Here is an 18319-nt window from a genome sequence, read left to right as displayed (position 1 = left end):
GAACCAGGTTGAATATTGTCCCCCCTACAGTTTTTTATTTTCTAGCCATCATGGAAGTGAGGACAATAGTTAAGACAATGGTTCCAGCAATTGCACCAATCAGCATTCCCAGGATGCTCCCCTGGAGCTGCCTTGACTCACACCTCTCACCAGTGAAGAAGAAGGCTTGTCCTGATGGGCACCTGGGAAAAACAAAGCACATATTTAGTGGATCAGGAGCCTTGTCATGCCCTCACCCCAAGGTCCTCACATTCACTATCCCAGATGAACAGTTCCCATTGGAGGGGTTCATGTCACAACATTCCCACCCTGTTAGAAGGCTATTTACACACCCTGGAAGCACCACAGAATGGGGCTTCTTTGCTTTATGCAAAGCAACCTGCTCCCCTGGCTGCTGGTAGGAACTAGTAACTGTGGTAAACTATTTCTTTTCTAACATTCCTTGAAGATCTGGTGGCTTAGACCTCTGAGGTCTGTAGCTCTGAATACTTTTTAGCTGCATCACTTGAAGAAGGAAGCCAGGGCAAGAAGGGAGAAGGTCTGTGGTACCTGCAGCTTGCTTCTCCTTTCACATTCACACAGACTCCATCATTATGACAAGGGTTTGAGTCACATGGGTCTGGCAGATAAGGCAGCCAGTCTTGAACAGGCTCCATGTCCTGGGCTGTTCTCCTCTGCCTTTCCAGAACAAGGCCTTCCATGAGGGCAGATTGCACAGGTTCAACAGGAACTTCAGTGTTATTGAGGTGAATTATGTCTTTAAAAAAAAGGAGAAGGACATCAGAACCAGTGAATATTGCTATATGTAGCGTGCCTCACATCAGGGGCTCACAGGGTGCTTTCTGGACCAGAGGGTGCTCCTTGTCCATTTTCCCTTTACAGAGCTCTTGTTGTACCACAATAAGGTCTGTGTATTTAAAGCACAAGATAGAAAATAATACTGAAATAACAGAAACTAGTTAGGTAAATCTGCAATGCTCTATGAGGCTGTTCTATTTGGAAATAAACACAGTGGTGATGGCCCTTAGTATGTTTGGTGCTTAGAAATGGATAGAGCTAGTGATCAGGGTGCTTAAAGGTGTGTAAGAAGTTCACATTTTAAAACTTACTACCATTTAGATCCCTCAACTCACAATAGCTTTAGTCAACCTCACCCACCCGACACTAGGACACAGAAATGTTTTTTAAAGTTGATCCCCATTAGAAGAGATCTTGGAGACAGGTGCCAAGAGTTATTTGAATGCATGAAAATAGAAAGAATCACCTATTTTGTAAGGAGAATCAGGAAAGGGATTATTACCATTAAATTCTGCAAAAATAATCAGGTCATCATTTTTCAGAAAGCTTCTCCGTCTCATCTGGCTGTGGGATATGAAGTTATTCCACCCCCAGGTTGCACTTCTGTTGCAATTGCATGACTCATCAAATCTTCCAGCAATTGATGGTTTATCCCATATTATAGTTCCACTACCTGCAAAGAGAAAATGAGAATCACAAAACTGTGCAGCTCAAAGTATGACATGACTTTTTCCTGCATTTGTATGCTAAAGGGGATTTATGCTGTAAAATCAAGTCCAGGCCTGAAATTCCCAAACAAATCCCAGAGGACTGACAAACTAAAGGTGCCAGGTGATCTTCAGGTTAGGTCTGCATGAGGATTCTTAGTCTATATGAGGCCACTGAAATTCCACAAGTCCTCTTTCACTGAGAACTAAACAAACACAAATTGACTCCTCATTATTACCAGCTAAGAGTTCCCTCCAGAGTAAGGACAGTCCCCAACCAGTTTGTAAGTAGCTGTGGTTTAGAATTTAGTTGATTTTGGTCATTACTGTGATTTTGTTAAACATATTCATATTTAGGGTTGAAAAGCTCCTCCTGTAAAAGTATGCACTTAACTTCCACTAGAAAATGTAGAAAGGGATGAAGATTCATGTGTAGTATTTTATTATTGTGTACCAAACTCAGTTTTGTCCTATTATACTTATTTCTATCATAGAATCACAGAAAAGTTTGATTGGAATGGAGCTAAAAGATCATCGTTGTCCCAACCCCCTGCTATGGGCAACGACACCTTCCACTAGACCAGGTTGATTCAAGTCCCATCCAGCCTGGCCTTGAATCCTTCCAGGGATGGGGTAGTCACAGCTTTTCTGGGCAGCCTGTGCCAGTGCCCCACCATCCTCACAGTAAAGACTTTCTTCCTAATATCCAATCTAAACCTGCTCTCTTTCTGTTTAAAGACAATTCCCTTTTGTCCTGGCACTCCATGGCTTTGTAAATAGTCGCTCTCCATTTTTCTTGCAGGCTCCTTTCAGGTACTGGAATGCAACAGTTAGGTCCCCCTGATTGTTCAGCCTTCTCTTCTCCAGGCTGAACAATTCTGAATTAACACATCCGTGAGAAAGGGTGGATGTTATGCATTCAGACCATGAAGGCTGAGGTTCACTGAATATGTTGAAGTTGACTAAGGCTCCAAAATGCAGTTTTAATTGAAGTTATTTTTAGCAACAGAATATTGCATCCTGTTGGCATTCCATCAACCTGTGTCACCAATATGTCACTTATCACAGTGGACAAGCCACAGGTGGAATTGCCAGCTCTTGAAAAAAATCTACATTTAGAGTCAAGCTCAGATATCCCAGGGGTTGTTCATAATAACATCAACTTTATATGTGTCACTTTTTCATGTTATACAATCTTCCACAGGTAGGAATTCTGAGTCACACACAGGGAAGATGTATACGGGAAGGTGTCCCAAATTGGGAAATATGGCTGAAGTTTCTCAGCTCTGAGTCAGTCCTCTTACTCAGATTCCTTGGCTGTCATTGTCAGCATTCCTCCAGGCACACACCGCTTACCTGGGTCAACATGGTCCTTGCTTGTGGTGAAGCTTTTGCTGGAGGACATCCTTTTCAAGACATCGGAGTCCTGGTCCAAAACGGTGAGTGTGACCTGGCGGTTCAGAGCTGGCCACTCCAGAACTGCATCGTTCTCTCCACTGCACAGGTGGAAGGCAACACGAGCATAGCCACTGTTTTTGTAGTTGGGAGACACGCTGATACCAAATCCATAACCCTCAGGGCTGTAAAACCGGGGGCTTTCAATAACGCTGGTGGATGAGTTCTCAAGGATTTTGCTGAAGTTGCGAATGACCCACACAGCTGTGGGACAGGGCATTTCTGTCAGAGCCACATCATCAATAGCAATCCCCCCCAATGAAGAGCTGGGGCTGCCCTTCAGTCCTTGGAAGAGGTAACGGAACTTCTTCTGAGCATTGAGGGTTACGTGGGCAATTTTCCAGTTGGAGTCACTGTCCGCTTTGGTAAAAGGGAAGAAAAACATTATAATCAGTGTAATCAGAGATTTATAAAGCAAGTTACCCCTAGCCATCCATCCCAGCTGTACCTTTATACAACTAGACCCCTCACCGAGTCCTGAAGGCCAGAGATCTTAAATTGATGTTGTGACTATAATATATCCACATTGTTTTGTCATCTAAATGCTTTGAACATGTTGTACAAGGAATTCTTCACATGTTAGGGAAAGACAGCCTCCAGTATAAAGGGCACAGTCTAAGGACTAAGATTAAACAAGAGGATGGGAATCCATGACCCAATGTGCTCCCGACATTTTTTCATAGATTTATCCTTCACTGCAAACTGCTGCAGCCTGATGTAGGCAGGTCATGACAGGTCTTGTGTTTTGAATAACACAAATCACGTGGAGCCTCAGTGGCTGAGTTTGTCCTATTTAGCAAATCACCCAAAGTGGGAATCTAGTTCGCCTTTCCAAAACCACATATGCTTTTATATTTTCAACTATCTAAAAATCAGTCTGGTGTTCTTATTGACTACAGAGGAGCACACTCTAGCTCACAGCTCACTCTTAGATCACACAGCAGCCAGTGGAGACACAGTCAACTGGTCTCCACCATGGCTTGGGGTCCCTCTCAATTACTGAGTGAAATATAATATTAGGACTGTTGTGACTTCTGCTGTGAAGCACCAAAATTGCATTATTACAACCCACAGTTTCTCTGCTGAATGTGCTTATGTAATACCAAAATCCTTATAGCTGTATTGCAAGATATTCTGGTAACTTGGGAAAAATCTTCTGGTTTCTGAGCCAGTCTTTTGCATTCATTGGCACATTAAGGCAACTCCTCCTCTCTACCCAAATATTTATCTTATTTCCAGAATTACCTTGAAAGGTTTGAATTTTCCTCATCTTGCGAATGTTCCCAGTCCCATCATCCTCTTTAAGCCAGATGATCAGCTTGTCAGAAGGGCTTCCAGTGGTCCTATAGAAGAACTGGAGGCACTGCTGAGTTCTCCTTGGATAAAGGATTCGGGACTCTAGGACTGCCACCTCACGTGCCTGGCCAGAATTGGTGTTGAAGTACATGAAGTAGCCAGCATCTGGGAAGAAAGGGTAGTTTGTCACTGCCTGTTTACACATTTCCTGCAAACCCGCATGGTGTAAATTCATCATTTGTCTGCACTCTTTTAGCAAACAGAAGAGTAGTACTTAACATGAACAATAAAGGAAATGATGTGACAACCATCCAAGACAGACTGTGATAAGAGCAGGAGTAGCAGTTCAGCATATATATGGAACTCTCTGCTGTCAGCTCATGTCAGTTTTGCACTAGTTGGTCTAATTGGAATTTGGATTTCTCAGGAATGTCAGAGATATATGAGGCAGAGAATTCAGTGTTGACCACAAACATTTAGTATATACATTTTTTCCCTTGATTTATGCTGAAGATAATCTAAAAATGACGTCTTAGAGATCATATGCTATATTACCTTGTAAAGAGTAAGATAATTTCTTATCAGCAATAAAGACAATAAACATTGGTTGTACACAAAACACTGACCTTGAACATGCAGAAGGTCTTTTTTTACAGCTTGCCCAAACACTTCAAAACTCAATAACTCACCATAAGAAAATTACCTAAAAATTCCCTCTCCTCTATATCTCATTAATGTTTTTAAGTGTTCCTTACTTTAGTTTTGAAGCATCTATTTTTGTCCTCATATTTACAAGGATTCACCATTTGCACATCTACTTCTTGGTATCACACGAAGTTGTCATGCCTTATCTGCGCTTTTTAGTTACTCAGTCAATGATTAAATTACTAAGTTAATTTTTTAGCTGTTGTATGCATGTTCCATGGACTCTTGTTCAAGATAACATATATTAGAATCACAGGATGGTTTGGATTGGAAAGAACCTTAAAGATTATCTTGTTCCAACAGTTATACCCGCAGCTGCTTAAAGGCAGTGCAGCTTCCTGCAGGGTTAATGAAGTCTTGAGATGTTTATCAGGTTCTCTCTAACCAGTCAGGGGAATTATCTTCATTCCCTTCCACATGGTAGCAATAGTTTGAACTCATATCCACAGAAACCTTGTCAGAGGTTGCTTTATGCAATGTATGACACTTGACCATCAATTAAACTTATTTCAGCTTTAAGTGTATTAAATCCAAGTATGATCACTCTTGCTCCAAGTCAGAAGCAGAGCCTGTTGTTGCAATTGTTACGGTAACAAACCCCCAAAATGATCTAGACTCTACCTCCTTTTTGATAAGGAATAAAGGCAACATTAAGTAGCTATAGCAATTAGAATATGGCCTTGGCAGACTTCAGCAGACTCCCTAAATGTTAAGCTGTACTTTCCCTCCTTCAGTTTAGCTGGCAATAAGTCAAAAAACCCAGAATAACAAAATCGTCTGGGGAAAATAAGATCCATCTATGCTAGAAACTTAGAATTTGCACCCACTTGAAATGGTTGCAGTTCTCAAAAAAAGTCAGAAATTTCTGATTCTGAAATCAATTTTCAATTTCTGATTGAAAGGAATCAATGACCTTTTGGAGGTGCCAAAAGGAGAGACACTCCCTATTCATGCAATTAATTTCTGCACTCTGGAGATCCTCAGAGACACCCACCCTTCTCCATCAGTTCTTCAAAAAAATTGATACTTATTTTATACTGAGTCACTGGATATTAAAACCTAAGTGCACATTAAGTGCCCAGTTCAGGCAGATTGGATTTTATGTGATGAACTCAAAAACTGAGTTAAATTGTCTTTGCCAGCTACAATTGTACTGGACATGGTGAGAAAGAGGAGATAAAGAATTAATAAACAGTTGAGGGTTAGAAGCATGTATTTCTAGAATTTCAGGTGGTTTTCTTAAGTTATATTTTTGGGCCTGATCAATAATTACAAGCATTACATAAGGTTGGACATCTGTTCTTTTCAGTGGGCAGGTTACTTGAGGGGAATAAACTACTCCTGAGTGCAGCAAGTAGAAGAGTAACAAAGCCCAAGTTAATGTGCTTTAAGTCAGGAGTCCTTCCCTCTCTACTGAGGGAAAATTTACCACAGAAGTCACTTTTATCTTGGAATTGTGTCATAGTTTACCCTGTCTAAACAGCAACAAATTAAGCTCTTGCTTTTCAGAACTTCCTGTTGGGATTTAATCTTTATTCTCACCTGTAAACTAGCACCCCGTGACTGTGACTGGGGCTCACTACTCTATTTTTGAGAATGTCTTCCTTTGAAAAACTGGTGAAATTACTATGTCAACATAAAAAGTATCCCTGAACTCCTATCATAAAATCTTTGCAACCTTCTTCTACTTCCAGAACTAGAATTCCACAAGCTTAACTTCCCATTTGCATTGCAAACACAACATTTATGAGTGGCTACAAGAGCTGTTTGATTCTTATCATGAGGTAATATAACTCTTACACAGACTTTGGAAGTTGCAGTAAAGTTTTCCATGTTATATTTAAAACACCTCTAGCTAAGATTGGTTTTTTTTGTTTCCTTTGATCTTGCTGGTGTGGACAGCATTCCACTAATTTGAAAAAGTTCAGTGAGAGTGGGAATGCAAACACTGTCTACAGTCTTTAACAACTTCTCTGAACCCATCATTGCAGTCAATCCAGCCTCAGAAAGTGTTTTGTTCCTTTCTTTTACCTCTGCAGCGCCCAGAAAGTGTGTGGTCCTCCTGCCCCATCATGCTGCCCTGTTGGTGGACCCAGCCTTGGTCATGGTTGGTGCCCTGGATCATGCCACAGATGTTTTCAAGCTCAAAAGAACACTGGTCCAAAAAGGTGTGAGTTGAAGCTGAAAAAAATGCACACATGGTCATCTCAGAGTGAGCTATTAGCTCATTAAAATTTCTGCTCTTAATTTTGGAGTGAGGGGCAGGGATTGTTTACAGTAGTATAACCATCCTGGAGAGAAGACAACCCTTACATTAGCAGATGTGAGCCAAATTACTCAAAAGAGGAAACATTTGATTCCTGAAGGGATTCCCTGGAAAAAGACAACAATCTTTGACCTCTTTGTAGAAGGTTAATAAGCCCCCTGTGGCATCGACAGATGATGTCTGTCTTTGTGCATCTTTGCCTTGGTGCATTTAACCATTCCTCGGCTGAGGTTATTGTTCTTCATGGCCGTTCTCTCATGGAGCTCTGCCCTTCCACTCCAAGCAAAGTCCACCCAGTTACCTTGGGCTGCTTCAGCTGTGTTTGCCTGCAAGGTGATGCTTCTGCTGGCAGCACCGGGGGGACAATAATTTCTCGGTAACAACCATGATCAGTGATAACATCTTCAACCAGCTCAGCAAAAATCTAAAGTGTGAGACTCTAGACCTAGCCAATCTCAGGTCCAAAAATAATCTGATTCAGTCCAAATGCCACTAAAAGAGGAGAAAATGCAGTTGCATTCACCTCAGAAAAGCACAACAAGGCTGCCCATATACCACAGGCAGAAAACACAACCACAGGTCTGAACTCCTGGGAGCAGCATGGAAGAAAAAGTGTAAATGGTTTGACTTTCCTTGACTATTTTTTACAAAAATAATGACAGGGAGGAGAGCCAAAAAGGAATGAGAAGGGAATAAACTGATTATGTTTATCTGCACACCACAGGTCCTGTCCATACCTCTTCAAGCACGTTTGAGAAGAGTTTTTGAGTTTAGAGATATAAGGGAGGTGAACAATCCTGGCTCAAATATAACCAAAGAAACTGTTTGCCATGGTTAAATTCTGACTTACTGCAGTTGTACATGCGATTTAGTCTTTCCAGGTCAATGGCACTGAGGTCTAGACGTTGTCCAATTATGTCATCAAATGCTGGTATCTTTGCTGTGATTGTGGGGACACTTGCATTTTTGTTAAATGAAAATGGTGCATAGTGCATCACTGATTCGTAGTCATAGGGGGTGTTCAGATCAGTGATGTAGGTGTCATCATACTTCACAAAATTGTGCTCTCTGCCTGGTAAAAGAACAGAAAAGTGCTTCCTCTTTAGGGAAAATAGAAAGGAAATGGCGTTAGCATGTGCCCTTGGATACAGCTTTCTAAGGCACAAATTATATACTCAAAAGCAATTTCTTCACAACAAAACATTAAAACTTAACAAGACTTGTATTTGTCATTTGAACAACAAAGCAGTGCCTTTGGATTGCAGTTCTGTGCTCTCACAGGTGACTTCAGTAAATTCAAAAATTAATACCAGTGAGCTGTAAAGAATGAGATATATAGCAGGTCAGATTAGAATTAGTAGGAATGGTTTAATAGTAATGATCCTGAAGGATTAAATTTAAAGATTAATATACTACATTCCAGAATCTGTGAATATTGATGCAAACATTTCCCAGGGTATTAGATCATATATGGAGAAGGAGAGGCCCCAAAACTCAAAGTAGACAAATATGACAGCCCTGAAGTGTCTTCAGGTTCTGCTCTTCTCTGAAATAAATAATGCCCTAGCAGTCTCTGGGGAAAAAGAAAGATATATCTGCCCTAGATTTATGATAGTGATTGATATTTCTATTGGAATGGCTTTTGGAAACATGTCTCTCATGGTTTCTTGGTGAAGTAAGTTGTCTTTAGTGAAAGTTTTTCATTATGAAGGTGTCTACTAGGGCAAAGAGAGGGAGCCATTTCACATACCATGCTTTGGTATAGATATAGAAGTAAAAGGTGCTTGCCAGCATTTACAATTGCAAATAATGTTTTCAGAATATCTGGCTTTCTTTTTCAAAGACAAAACAGCACATGAGTGTGCTAGTGGGTAATTACATTTCTCTGCTTAACAACTGCCCTTCCCTTCTGCAAATCACAAAGGTCTTCAGTTCAAGGCTTGAGATTATATAAGAGCTTGGAGATATATATATAAAAAATATAAATTAATTCTTTATATAATATATATATATATTGCTTTCTTACAGAGACTTGAATTGCACTTTTTATAAAAAACAAAAAACAAACACAACAAAACTGCTTCTAGTCAATCCTTTCAAATAAATCACTTATGTAATACAGAATCAGGTCTCACAGCAGACAACAGGAAAAACTGCCTAGGTATCTGGGGGGCTGTGAAGAGTTTGGTGAAACTCATAAAGCTCAGGAGTGTGGTGATACTAAATCTGAAGGCAAGAACCTGTAGAGACACACCTGGGTAGGAGAGAGCAGGAGAGAGACCTATTTCACATTCCTTATCTGATGTAACAATTTTAAGGTTTCTTTCCATGTGAAAAATGAGTATTTTCAGTTTCAGGAAAGCCTGAATCATTGCATAAAAAAACCTTTGAAAGGATTTTGAAAGGATCTTTGCCTACAGAAAAGCTACCTCAAAAATCATTATCTAAATAAGTTTACAATTTGCATTACATGGTAAAAGGAAATAGATTCAGAGAGGGGAAGTAATTTGTTTAAAATAAGAGAGCAGAGTAGTCCAAGAGCCAAGGGGAAATAAAAATCCTGATTTCCAAGCAGGGTGTCTCTTCTGGCCTTCAGTAATATCTGGGTTTGACCAGAGAAGCTGAACCAAAATATCTTAATTTACTGTGGTCTCAGGTGTGGCCTACTGTTTCTAAAATTCTATCTTTAGGAAGGTCTTTAAATTTAGAAGTGAAAATGGGATATTGATAAATCTACACTTTGTAAAACCTAACTTGAACGTTAAAACCCACCTTCAATAATTTCATCCCACCAGATATTCACATAGTCATCCCGGTCCATCCTTGACTGCTCATGGTAAAATCCTAAAGCATGCAGAATCTCATGTTCCACAATTGCTCTGTAGTCACACCCTGACCCAATTGAGAGGTTCTGTCCAGTCTGCAGGTTCCCCACCATGGACCAGCACCTGAGAAAGAGGAAGAGCTTACTCTCTTTCAGTAGTTTTCTCTGTACTTAACTTTTCAATCTGCTCATTGGATTTAGAGTAAGATTTTAATAAGAAAGGAGTCACATAAATCATTATTTAGGTTCTGACCACATGCCTTGATACTCTAAAAATACTCTAGACTGAAAACAGACTAACCCCCAGAAACTATAACTTCATTACTTATCCTCTGTGTCAGAGAAGCTCACGTTGCATTTTTGAAAGCCACAGAAATTTCATCCTGCATCAGCTGCCACTTGGCCAAGAAACATAAAACATACAACATACATGGAAACAGTAAATTCAGTAAATCAGCTGAGCAATTTTGCATTAACTTGGGCTAGAGAAAAGACCCAGGAGTATTTAGAACAGCAACATTTGGTCCTTTTTAACAGCAATCATGCTTTGCATTGGCCAGGGGTGTGAAAGTACATTTCCAGTACTAAGAACTTCAACACTGACTTGTCAAAAATCATGTGGCTTGTAAACTTGTAATCGAAGTGTCATAGGACCCTCAAGGAAGAGCTGAAGGCAGAAATATGAGCTTCTGGGAAAAAAAGAAATATTCACAGCTGATATAGTGAGAAGATTTTTGTGCTTTTCTACATTTTCTTTCAAAACATACTGTAGCTGTAGGAAATAAATCCCTTCAGTACTTGAAAATTTGAATCTCTGTACATTAAACCCTTTAAGATTTTGAGAGACCATTCATTTAAGAAGAGTCATGTCAAAACAATAGAAATATTACAATAGATTGTCTTTCCACTGCCTTTTTTTGGGTCTGTCTTCCAAAAATTTCCAGACTTAAATTCTAGCTATTCACATTCACATTCTTGGTAAGTTAAAAGGATGTACATGGGGGTCTTCATCAAAATGGAAAACAAGCCTCGATGGAAAAGTGGAAGTATTCAATGAAAACTCAGAAATTCTGGGATTCACCTTCAGAGCTCCTCCTCTAAGTATGTCAGCAGAGGGAGCAGCTGCTTGCAAGCTCTTTGTCTAAGAATGTAAGTAAGATGAGTTGTTTTCCTGATGGCCTCTTTTTCTCTGCTGACATCAAACCTTGAGACTGCTGAAGTAGAATGGAATGAGTTCCCAGCTGATTCTACACGGCAAAACTAAACAGAAATTGATGTTACCCTTACCCATTTTGTTTGCTAAAGAATATGTAGGTTCTTTCTCCTTCATATGGCTTGAAATCAATGCAGGACTTCAGGCGGAACATTTCAAATGCCTGGAGAATGACTCCTTTGGCATTCAGGTCTGGAAAACAAGGACAGAACCTTTAATACATTGCAGTTTGGTCGCCTTGGAGTGGTAAGATATGTAGAGATACACATGTGGAACCAAAGGAAAAATTATTGAAAAGAGAAATTACTGAATTTGATTAAATTGTGGTTTGCTATGTTAGCTGTAGAAGAAAGAAAAATAGTTGCGACATAAACAAGACTACAATACAAGTAGTAGTAGTTATTAGTGAAATTCAACATTTTTAATTTGAAACAGTGCAGAAAAAGGCAATTTTTAAAGTCACAGTGACTGCAGTGCAAATAAGGACTGGAGTTAAATTCTGAATAAAGTGTCTGCATTACCTAGGTCATCACCCAGAATATAGGGAATAGGGAACTTCCATCTGTAGGTCTCATTTCTTAAGGCATTTCGCTGATTTTTCTGAAAAGGGAATTAACAGCTGGTGATGAATCTACTGTAGGGAGATGAGCTGATTTGTAGCAATATAAATACAATTAGGACAAGCAACAGAAAGCTTTTAATTACTCACAGGGAGCAAGATATCACCCTGAAAGAGGTCCAGTCCAGCAGCTGAAATGCAATTTAATCAAAGATAGTGTAAATGAATTTCAAATGTATTTCCTTTAATAAACCACATTGAACCTGCTGATACAAAGTTAATGTCCTTGGGCATCTACAGAAAATAAATAAGGACCAGCCTCTACACACTGAGGTATAGGTAATAACAAAAGTGACAGCAGTTTCTAGTTTCTACTCAATATTTACTTCTTAGTGATGTCTGCCTTTGTGGTGGCACCATTACCCATGGTCACCTTTGATGAGCTCTGCTTGCTCTCAGTGACAATGGGATAGTGATCAATAAACACCTAAGCTGTTTTCTGTGTTTTCAAAACTTTATAAAAATCATATAGAGATAGGGAGGAAATGCAGTTGGGACTGCAGAGTCCTTCTGAATCATGCAGTGTTTTTCTGCCTTAGCACCATGGGTCTGTCCAAACTTCAGAAACAAAAGACTTCTGCATCCCTTATTTACACAGATTTACAGTCCTGGAAATATTTAGGTGTCACAGAGACAGGAAGGTAATTCTGAGCTCACTTGATTTTATTTCTCTTGTTACCATGAGCAACCTGACCATCAGCCTCCTTTACAATACTGAAAATTCAGCATTATGTTCATAACTCTTCAAGTGTCATGAGAATAACTCACCCAAGTTGATTTGGGGAATGTCTTTGAATATCTCACCAGCTCCAGCATCTGCAAGATAGTCAAAATATAAAGTGCTTGGATGTGGTGGCTCACAGGAAATAGAAGGAAATGCTTCAAAACTCAAACCAGCTCACTTACCAGCTTCGTTGGGGAGGTGTCCCACCTGGAAGAGAATGGAATACAACTAGTATAAGGTACAAGATGCCTCTGGACTGAGAGGAGCCTGTAGAAATCAGGTTTTACTTACAGAGACTGGAGAACCATAGGCAGAACATAGCAGAAGCGTCAGGCATAGTGGGAAGATGCTGGAGCCCATTTTTGTAGTGGGAACAGAAGCTGATCCCTCTCATCTCTGGCAATATATAGGGCACGTCGCTGAGATTTCCACGGAGCATCAGCCAACCAGCATTAGACTCTCCACCCTTGAAACATTATTATGAGAGATTTCCTTCTGGATGGCACCTGATGGCATTGCTCTTATCAGCTACGTAAGTTCACTTGGAGGAACATTGCAGAGAGGAATGTCATAACTTCATGTCTTCAGTGCCACTGGTGAGAGACCCACCCAGACTTCCCATAACAGCTTCTCCATCTGGTCCAAAGCTGCTGACTCCTTCCTTTGTGTTTTTTATCTGCCAGCATTGTGATCTCGACCACGTGTGAGAGAAGCCATACTCTTAAGCAGAATTATTCCAGGTTTATAGCACTGCAGTGCCTAATGGCCCAGTGATGCTTTCGATTAATAATTAACATCACAGTGTAAAGATTAAGAGAGATATGATTATGAATGCCCTGACAGTGTTCTTCCTCAGCTGCTCCCATCCCAGACTGATGCTCCATGCACAGCCTGCCACCCTCTGCCTCCAGAAGCAGTCACTTACAGCAGTAATCCTTGGTCTTCCAAGTGGGTTTCAGAGATCACTAACTCTTGTCCTGCACCTTGCTATCTTCTTTCTCAGGGACATGGGTCAGGAAGGGCTCCATAAATCTCTAGTTTGCTGTGCATCAGTGCTCCCATATGCTCCACAGCTCCCATGTGCCCTGGAGTGCCTGAGTGCCTTTAGCTTAGGCATGGAATCCTGCTCCTTCATTTCACATCTGAAATTACAAGTCATGGAAGTGAGGATGTTCACCTCTATGTTCAGCAATTAGATAGGAAAGAGCTTCTGCCATGACACCACTATCAACAGCACAAGCACAAGGTTTTGAGTAGGAAATGGGCCCGTCCTAGAAAGAAGTCAGTCCTTCAACCGAAGCAACATATTTTCTCTAAACAAATCAAAGTAGGAAGCTGCTCATAAGAGATAACATTGCAGAGGAAAAAGTACAGAGGTATTTTCTCATTTGGAGAAGAAGGGTCCCAGAGCACTAATCTTTCACCTAACATAAATGAATGTTCTTTAACGCTTTCTTGTAGGAATTATTGTTTGACACTTCAGCTGAGTAGTACACACTACTAGTAAAATAAACATGTTTCAAGATACATCATGTCAAAGCTGTTTTCACAGGTAAGCAAAGACAGTCAAAACACAGCACCAAGGCCATATTTCCAGATGTTTGGCAGTGAATGTGAGAAAGGAAGCAAAAAATTGAAGTAAAAGTTTTTTAGTACCCTTAGCTTTAAAATAACTCAAGGATCTGAAGAGGAGGTCTGAAGTCATTTTGAGGGCATATATTTTTTTTCATGGATATATATAGGGGGTGTTTTAGACTCCTTTTAGGGATTGGACTAGGCTCTAAGGTCTTCCTGGAGCCTTCTCTTTTCAAGACTGAACAGCCCCAGCTCTCAGGCTGTCTCCATAGCAGAGGGGCTCCAGCACCAGTTTCATTTTGTCCTCCCTGGAGGGCAGTGCATGCACATTATTCCATTGGCTACAGCTCTGTAAAAAAACTTGATGATGGGAAAAGCAGTTGCTCTTCCATTCTGGGTAGTACAGCAGATGCCTTTTGGTCTCTTCTACCACAGTGCATGAAGTGCACAAAATTCCTGTGCATCAGTATTCCCACACCCAAGGGCAGATCCACTCCGGATTCCTAGACACAGGCACTACCTGGTGTCACTAGATGCACAGATAATACCTTTTGTTAATCTGCTTGCACTGGTTTTAACTCCACTGTAACACAGATAAACTCAGAGACAGAAATGTGGGAGAAATTTATGTCCTACATAAAAGCAAGAATAAAAACAAATGTCTCCTGAGATGGAAAAACTCTGGAGTTTTTCAAAGTGGCACCAACCACACTTTTAATGAAAAGTTACCCATCCAGCTTCCCATTTTTTAGGTAAGTCTGTTTACCTTTGCAGGGTTCTAAATCCACACAAGACTGAACTTGTCAAATGCCTCCAGGTTAACAACTTCAGCCTTCAGATGTGAAATACATAGCAGAGGATAACAACAGCTGTTGCTCTGCTTTAAAAGTATTATAAATACCTATAATTCAAGATAGAAAAAATGAATAAGTGTAAATTAGAAATAGGAGCATATAAAAAAATATCTGTCTGGATGAAAGCGCAGGAGGCTGTCAGAAAAATTCCCTACCTGGAGTAATTTTGGCAAAGGTCACAGAGACACAATTTCTCATTAGATAAATTGAGAGGACTAAGACAAACAAGCAGACTTAGGACATCCAGGGCATTGTTCCGGTACCATTGGAAAATTTTATTGCCTGTTATAATGTAACCTGAAATGTTGCAAACTTTGAGCCCAGGACCAGTAAAAAGAGATACAGGACAAATACATATGATTGTAAAAGCAATTTATTATTTATTCTCCTCCTGTATTATTCAAAATAAAAATACCATCTAAAGTCTGATGGCAACAAGGATATTGTTCTGAACTGCTTTACTAAGAAAATACCTAATTATCCTATCAGCCTGCAATGAGCTGGGACTGGTAGGAAGATACAAGACACAAAGGGTAGAGAAGATCAATCTGAAGGTTTTTCAGAATAGGATGTCCTGAACTGATTACTCATCTCACTGACCTAGCTGTGCTTTCCAGTCTGCAAAGCCCAGTCTGAGAGATCATCACTGGTGACAAAGGGACAGAAGAACTCAGGTGCTGAAGCCTGACACTGATCAAACTGGGCTCAGTCTCAAAAGCACAGCACTCTCCTCTGCAGAAAAACATCTCCGCTCTTTGTGTCACCCAACACAGCCCCCTTGAAGCAACATGCAAATACCCCAGAGTGACACTGGCCCCAGGTAAGGGGATACCCAGCACATTTACATCCCTGCACCTGCCCTGCTCCCAGGAGCAGCGGCACCAAAATCCCCCCCAGCAGCAGCAGCAGCAGCAGCAGCAGCAGCAGCAGCAGCAGGTCTCTAAAGGTCCTCTTGCCATCCCTGACACTCCAGCAACAGCAGCCACTGACCTGCCTCAGGCACTGCTGCCACAGCCCCCTTGGCCAGCACAGCTCTGCTCCCCAGCTCGCAGCATGGAAGCTTGTCACTCTCCACAGCAATCCAATGTCACTACGTATGGGGATGCAACTTTGGCCATCATCAGCCTGGAGGCATTTGCTGGCATGTGGATAAATGCTTTCATGGTCTGTGTGCTTTGCATTGGCTGGGTCAACAAGAAAACCCTGAACTCTAATGAGAAGATCTTGCTGCTCCTGGGATGCTCAAGGATTTCCTTTTTAAGCTTCTCATGGGGATACAACTTCCTTTATATAATTTATCCCAATTACCTTCATGTTCACATCATACTTCAACTACTTGCATCTTTTCAAACCTTTTTTAATTATTCCAACTTGTGTATTTCAGCCTGTCTTTGTGTTTTTTATTGCATAAAAATTGCCAATTTCAGGAACAGCTTCTTCATCTACCTGAAAGTAAAAATTGACAGAATGGTGCCATGGCTCTTGTTGGGGTCGGGGATTTTAGCTTTGGCTATGGGCATCATTACTTATGAGCTCACTGAAACTATGCAGAGGAACAACCTCCATGAAACTCTGCAGAGTAACAACCTCAATTTCACGTGCCTCAGAAATTTTTGGGAAGCAAGTATCAAAATGGATAAACATTTTTTCCCTTCATTTTTTTTCATTGGGCTTGGATATGCTGCTTCATTCATGGCGGTCATCTTTGCTGCTGTTTCCCTTCTCTTTTCTCTCTGGAAACACAAATGCAAGATGCAGACAAACTCCATGAAGGACCTCAGCATGGAAGCCCACATCAGAGCCATGAAAACCGTTCTCTCTTTCTTAGTGATGTACAGCATCAACTTTGTATGCTTGATCATGTCAATAATTTATACCATGATGAATGAAAATACCATGACACTTCTTATATCCATATATGTGTATGCTTTTCCAGGTGTTCATTCCCTTATTCTGATTTTCAGCAATCCCAAGCTGGAAAAGGCACTGCTAAAGATTCTCTCCTGTGTGAAGTGTGGGTTTTTCATGAAGTAGGAACAGTAATAAAAGCTGGAGCCCATGAAAATTGTTGGTCTTTCACTGTAGAAAGTAAGTAATTTAAAGTCCAATGCAGCTCTCCAGGCAATATAGATGATAGTGATCTTCACTCTTCAACATCTAAGTTAACAAAATGTCATTCATATCTGTTGCATTAAATGATTGTGAGTTAAATACATTACTATTGTATTTACATTTAGCTAAATTTTTGAGATATATTTTTGTTGCTAATAAAGTCATTTCGCCCTGATTTTAGGAAGGATGCCTAACACCCTGTGTCTTGGAGGGATTAATGTGGGCATGAGAATGGGCCGGTGGGGTGATGGATTATCAGGCACATAACCCCTTTAGCTCTGCCTGAGCTCAGTGGAAGAGGGACTGATGCTAATTAAGTGTTCAGCCCCTGCCCAAGACTCTCAGCCTTTGCAATCAGAACCCTGGGGATCCCTCATTTCCAGATCAGCTGGCTGCCCACCACTATTCACCATGGCAGCAATAGGGTATTTTGGCAGCAGCCCCACCTGCACTTCTCCCAAAAGTTTAGATCTGGCATTTGAAATCCTCCCTGGCAGAGATGTGTATATGACCTTACTGTGCAGACAGGACATCAGGATTGCTTCACGCCCCTCCCCAAAGCAGGGAACACTTCTTTGCTAAGATTTTCTCTTCAAGTGTGTCAGATTGGACCCAGGTGAAAATCTGTTTATAGGCCTAATTGATGGTAAAGTTGAGCTTCATGTGTTATCCATTGATATTATTAATTTGTTCACATCTATTTAGAAGGATTCCAGTGAGTGTATTTACTACGGGCAATTCCAAAATTTTATTTCTGCAATAAAATGCATTATTTGTGATTCTTTGAATGTGAAAGATTTTACTGAACATGACAAGTCTGACATGTTGAATTTGCAATAATCCAAAATCAAACTGAGCTGCACACGACCCTTTGATCTCTGAGGAGCAGCAAGGGGTTCATTTTCTGCTAAATTTCTATTCTCTCAATGTCAATGATAAGTATGCAACACTGGTACACAAACTGGCTGCAAAAAAGGAATAATAGTACTGCAAACCTGCCTTAAACGCTTTGTATTTTCACTGATTGAATTGACTGCATGAAACAACAAGTTTATCTCTAGTTTGGTTCACCTTCCTTTCTGCTGTGGCCCTGTGCTCTGTGATCTATTATGGGCTGTATCACTGTCTGGCAGTGGCCAATAGCTCTGTGTGAACATGCTGACCCCTGGCA

The 18319-nt window shown here is 40.6% G+C and overlaps 2 protein-coding genes across 2 annotated transcripts; one reads left to right on the top strand and one right to left on the bottom strand.

The window, feature by feature from the left end:
• Window positions 1-11: 11 nt before the first annotated feature.
• On the bottom strand, window positions 12-13465 carry MEP1A (meprin A subunit alpha). The gene is made up of 14 exons (XM_062489650.1): window positions 12899-13465; window positions 12790-12814; window positions 12652-12699; window positions 11974-12014; window positions 11786-11864; window positions 11339-11456; window positions 10000-10175; window positions 8078-8299; window positions 6993-7142; window positions 4206-4421; window positions 2862-3320; window positions 1301-1471; window positions 550-757; window positions 12-182 (listed from the first exon to the last, which is right to left on the bottom strand). Exons 1-14 carry the CDS (start codon window positions 12965-12967, stop codon window positions 35-37), a joined length of 2130 nt encoding a protein of 709 aa, XP_062345634.1. The 5' UTR covers window positions 12968-13465; the 3' UTR covers window positions 12-34.
• A 2624-nt stretch (window positions 13466-16089) lies between these two features.
• On the top strand, window positions 16090-17070 carry LOC134041582 (taste receptor type 2 member 9-like). The gene has a single exon (XM_062488426.1). It carries the CDS (start codon window positions 16090-16092, stop codon window positions 17068-17070), a length of 981 nt encoding a protein of 326 aa, XP_062344410.1.
• The last annotated feature ends 1249 nt before the right edge of the window (window positions 17071-18319 follow it).

The sequence above is a fragment of the Cinclus cinclus genome, chromosome 3, assembly GCF_963662255.1.
Source record: "Cinclus cinclus chromosome 3, bCinCin1.1, whole genome shotgun sequence".
Taxonomy (NCBI): domain Eukaryota; kingdom Metazoa; phylum Chordata; class Aves; order Passeriformes; family Cinclidae; genus Cinclus; species Cinclus cinclus.
Note: the sequence above shows the minus strand (reverse complement) of the source record. Positions and strands in the feature narration are given on the sequence as shown.

What these genes read in the sequence shown, in the direction of transcription:
- MEP1A (XM_062489650.1), bottom strand. Translation starts at nt 12,967, where the DNA reads ATGGGCTCCAGCATCTTCCCACTATGCCTGACGCTTCTGCTATGTTCT. An exon ending in TATTCTGGGTGATGACCTAG is followed by an intron (nt 11,457 to 11,785) that starts GTAATGCAGACA and finishes CTTGTTTTCCAG; the next exon opens with ACCTGAATGCCAAAGGAGTC. An exon ending in CAAGGACCATGTTGACCCAG is followed by an intron (nt 1,472 to 2,861) that starts GTAAGCGGTGTG and finishes TTCTCTTTGCAG; the next exon opens with GTAGTGGAACTATAATATGG.
- LOC134041582 (XM_062488426.1), top strand. Translation starts at nt 16,090, where the DNA reads ATGGAAGCTTGTCACTCTCCACAGCAATCCAATGTCACTACGTATGGG.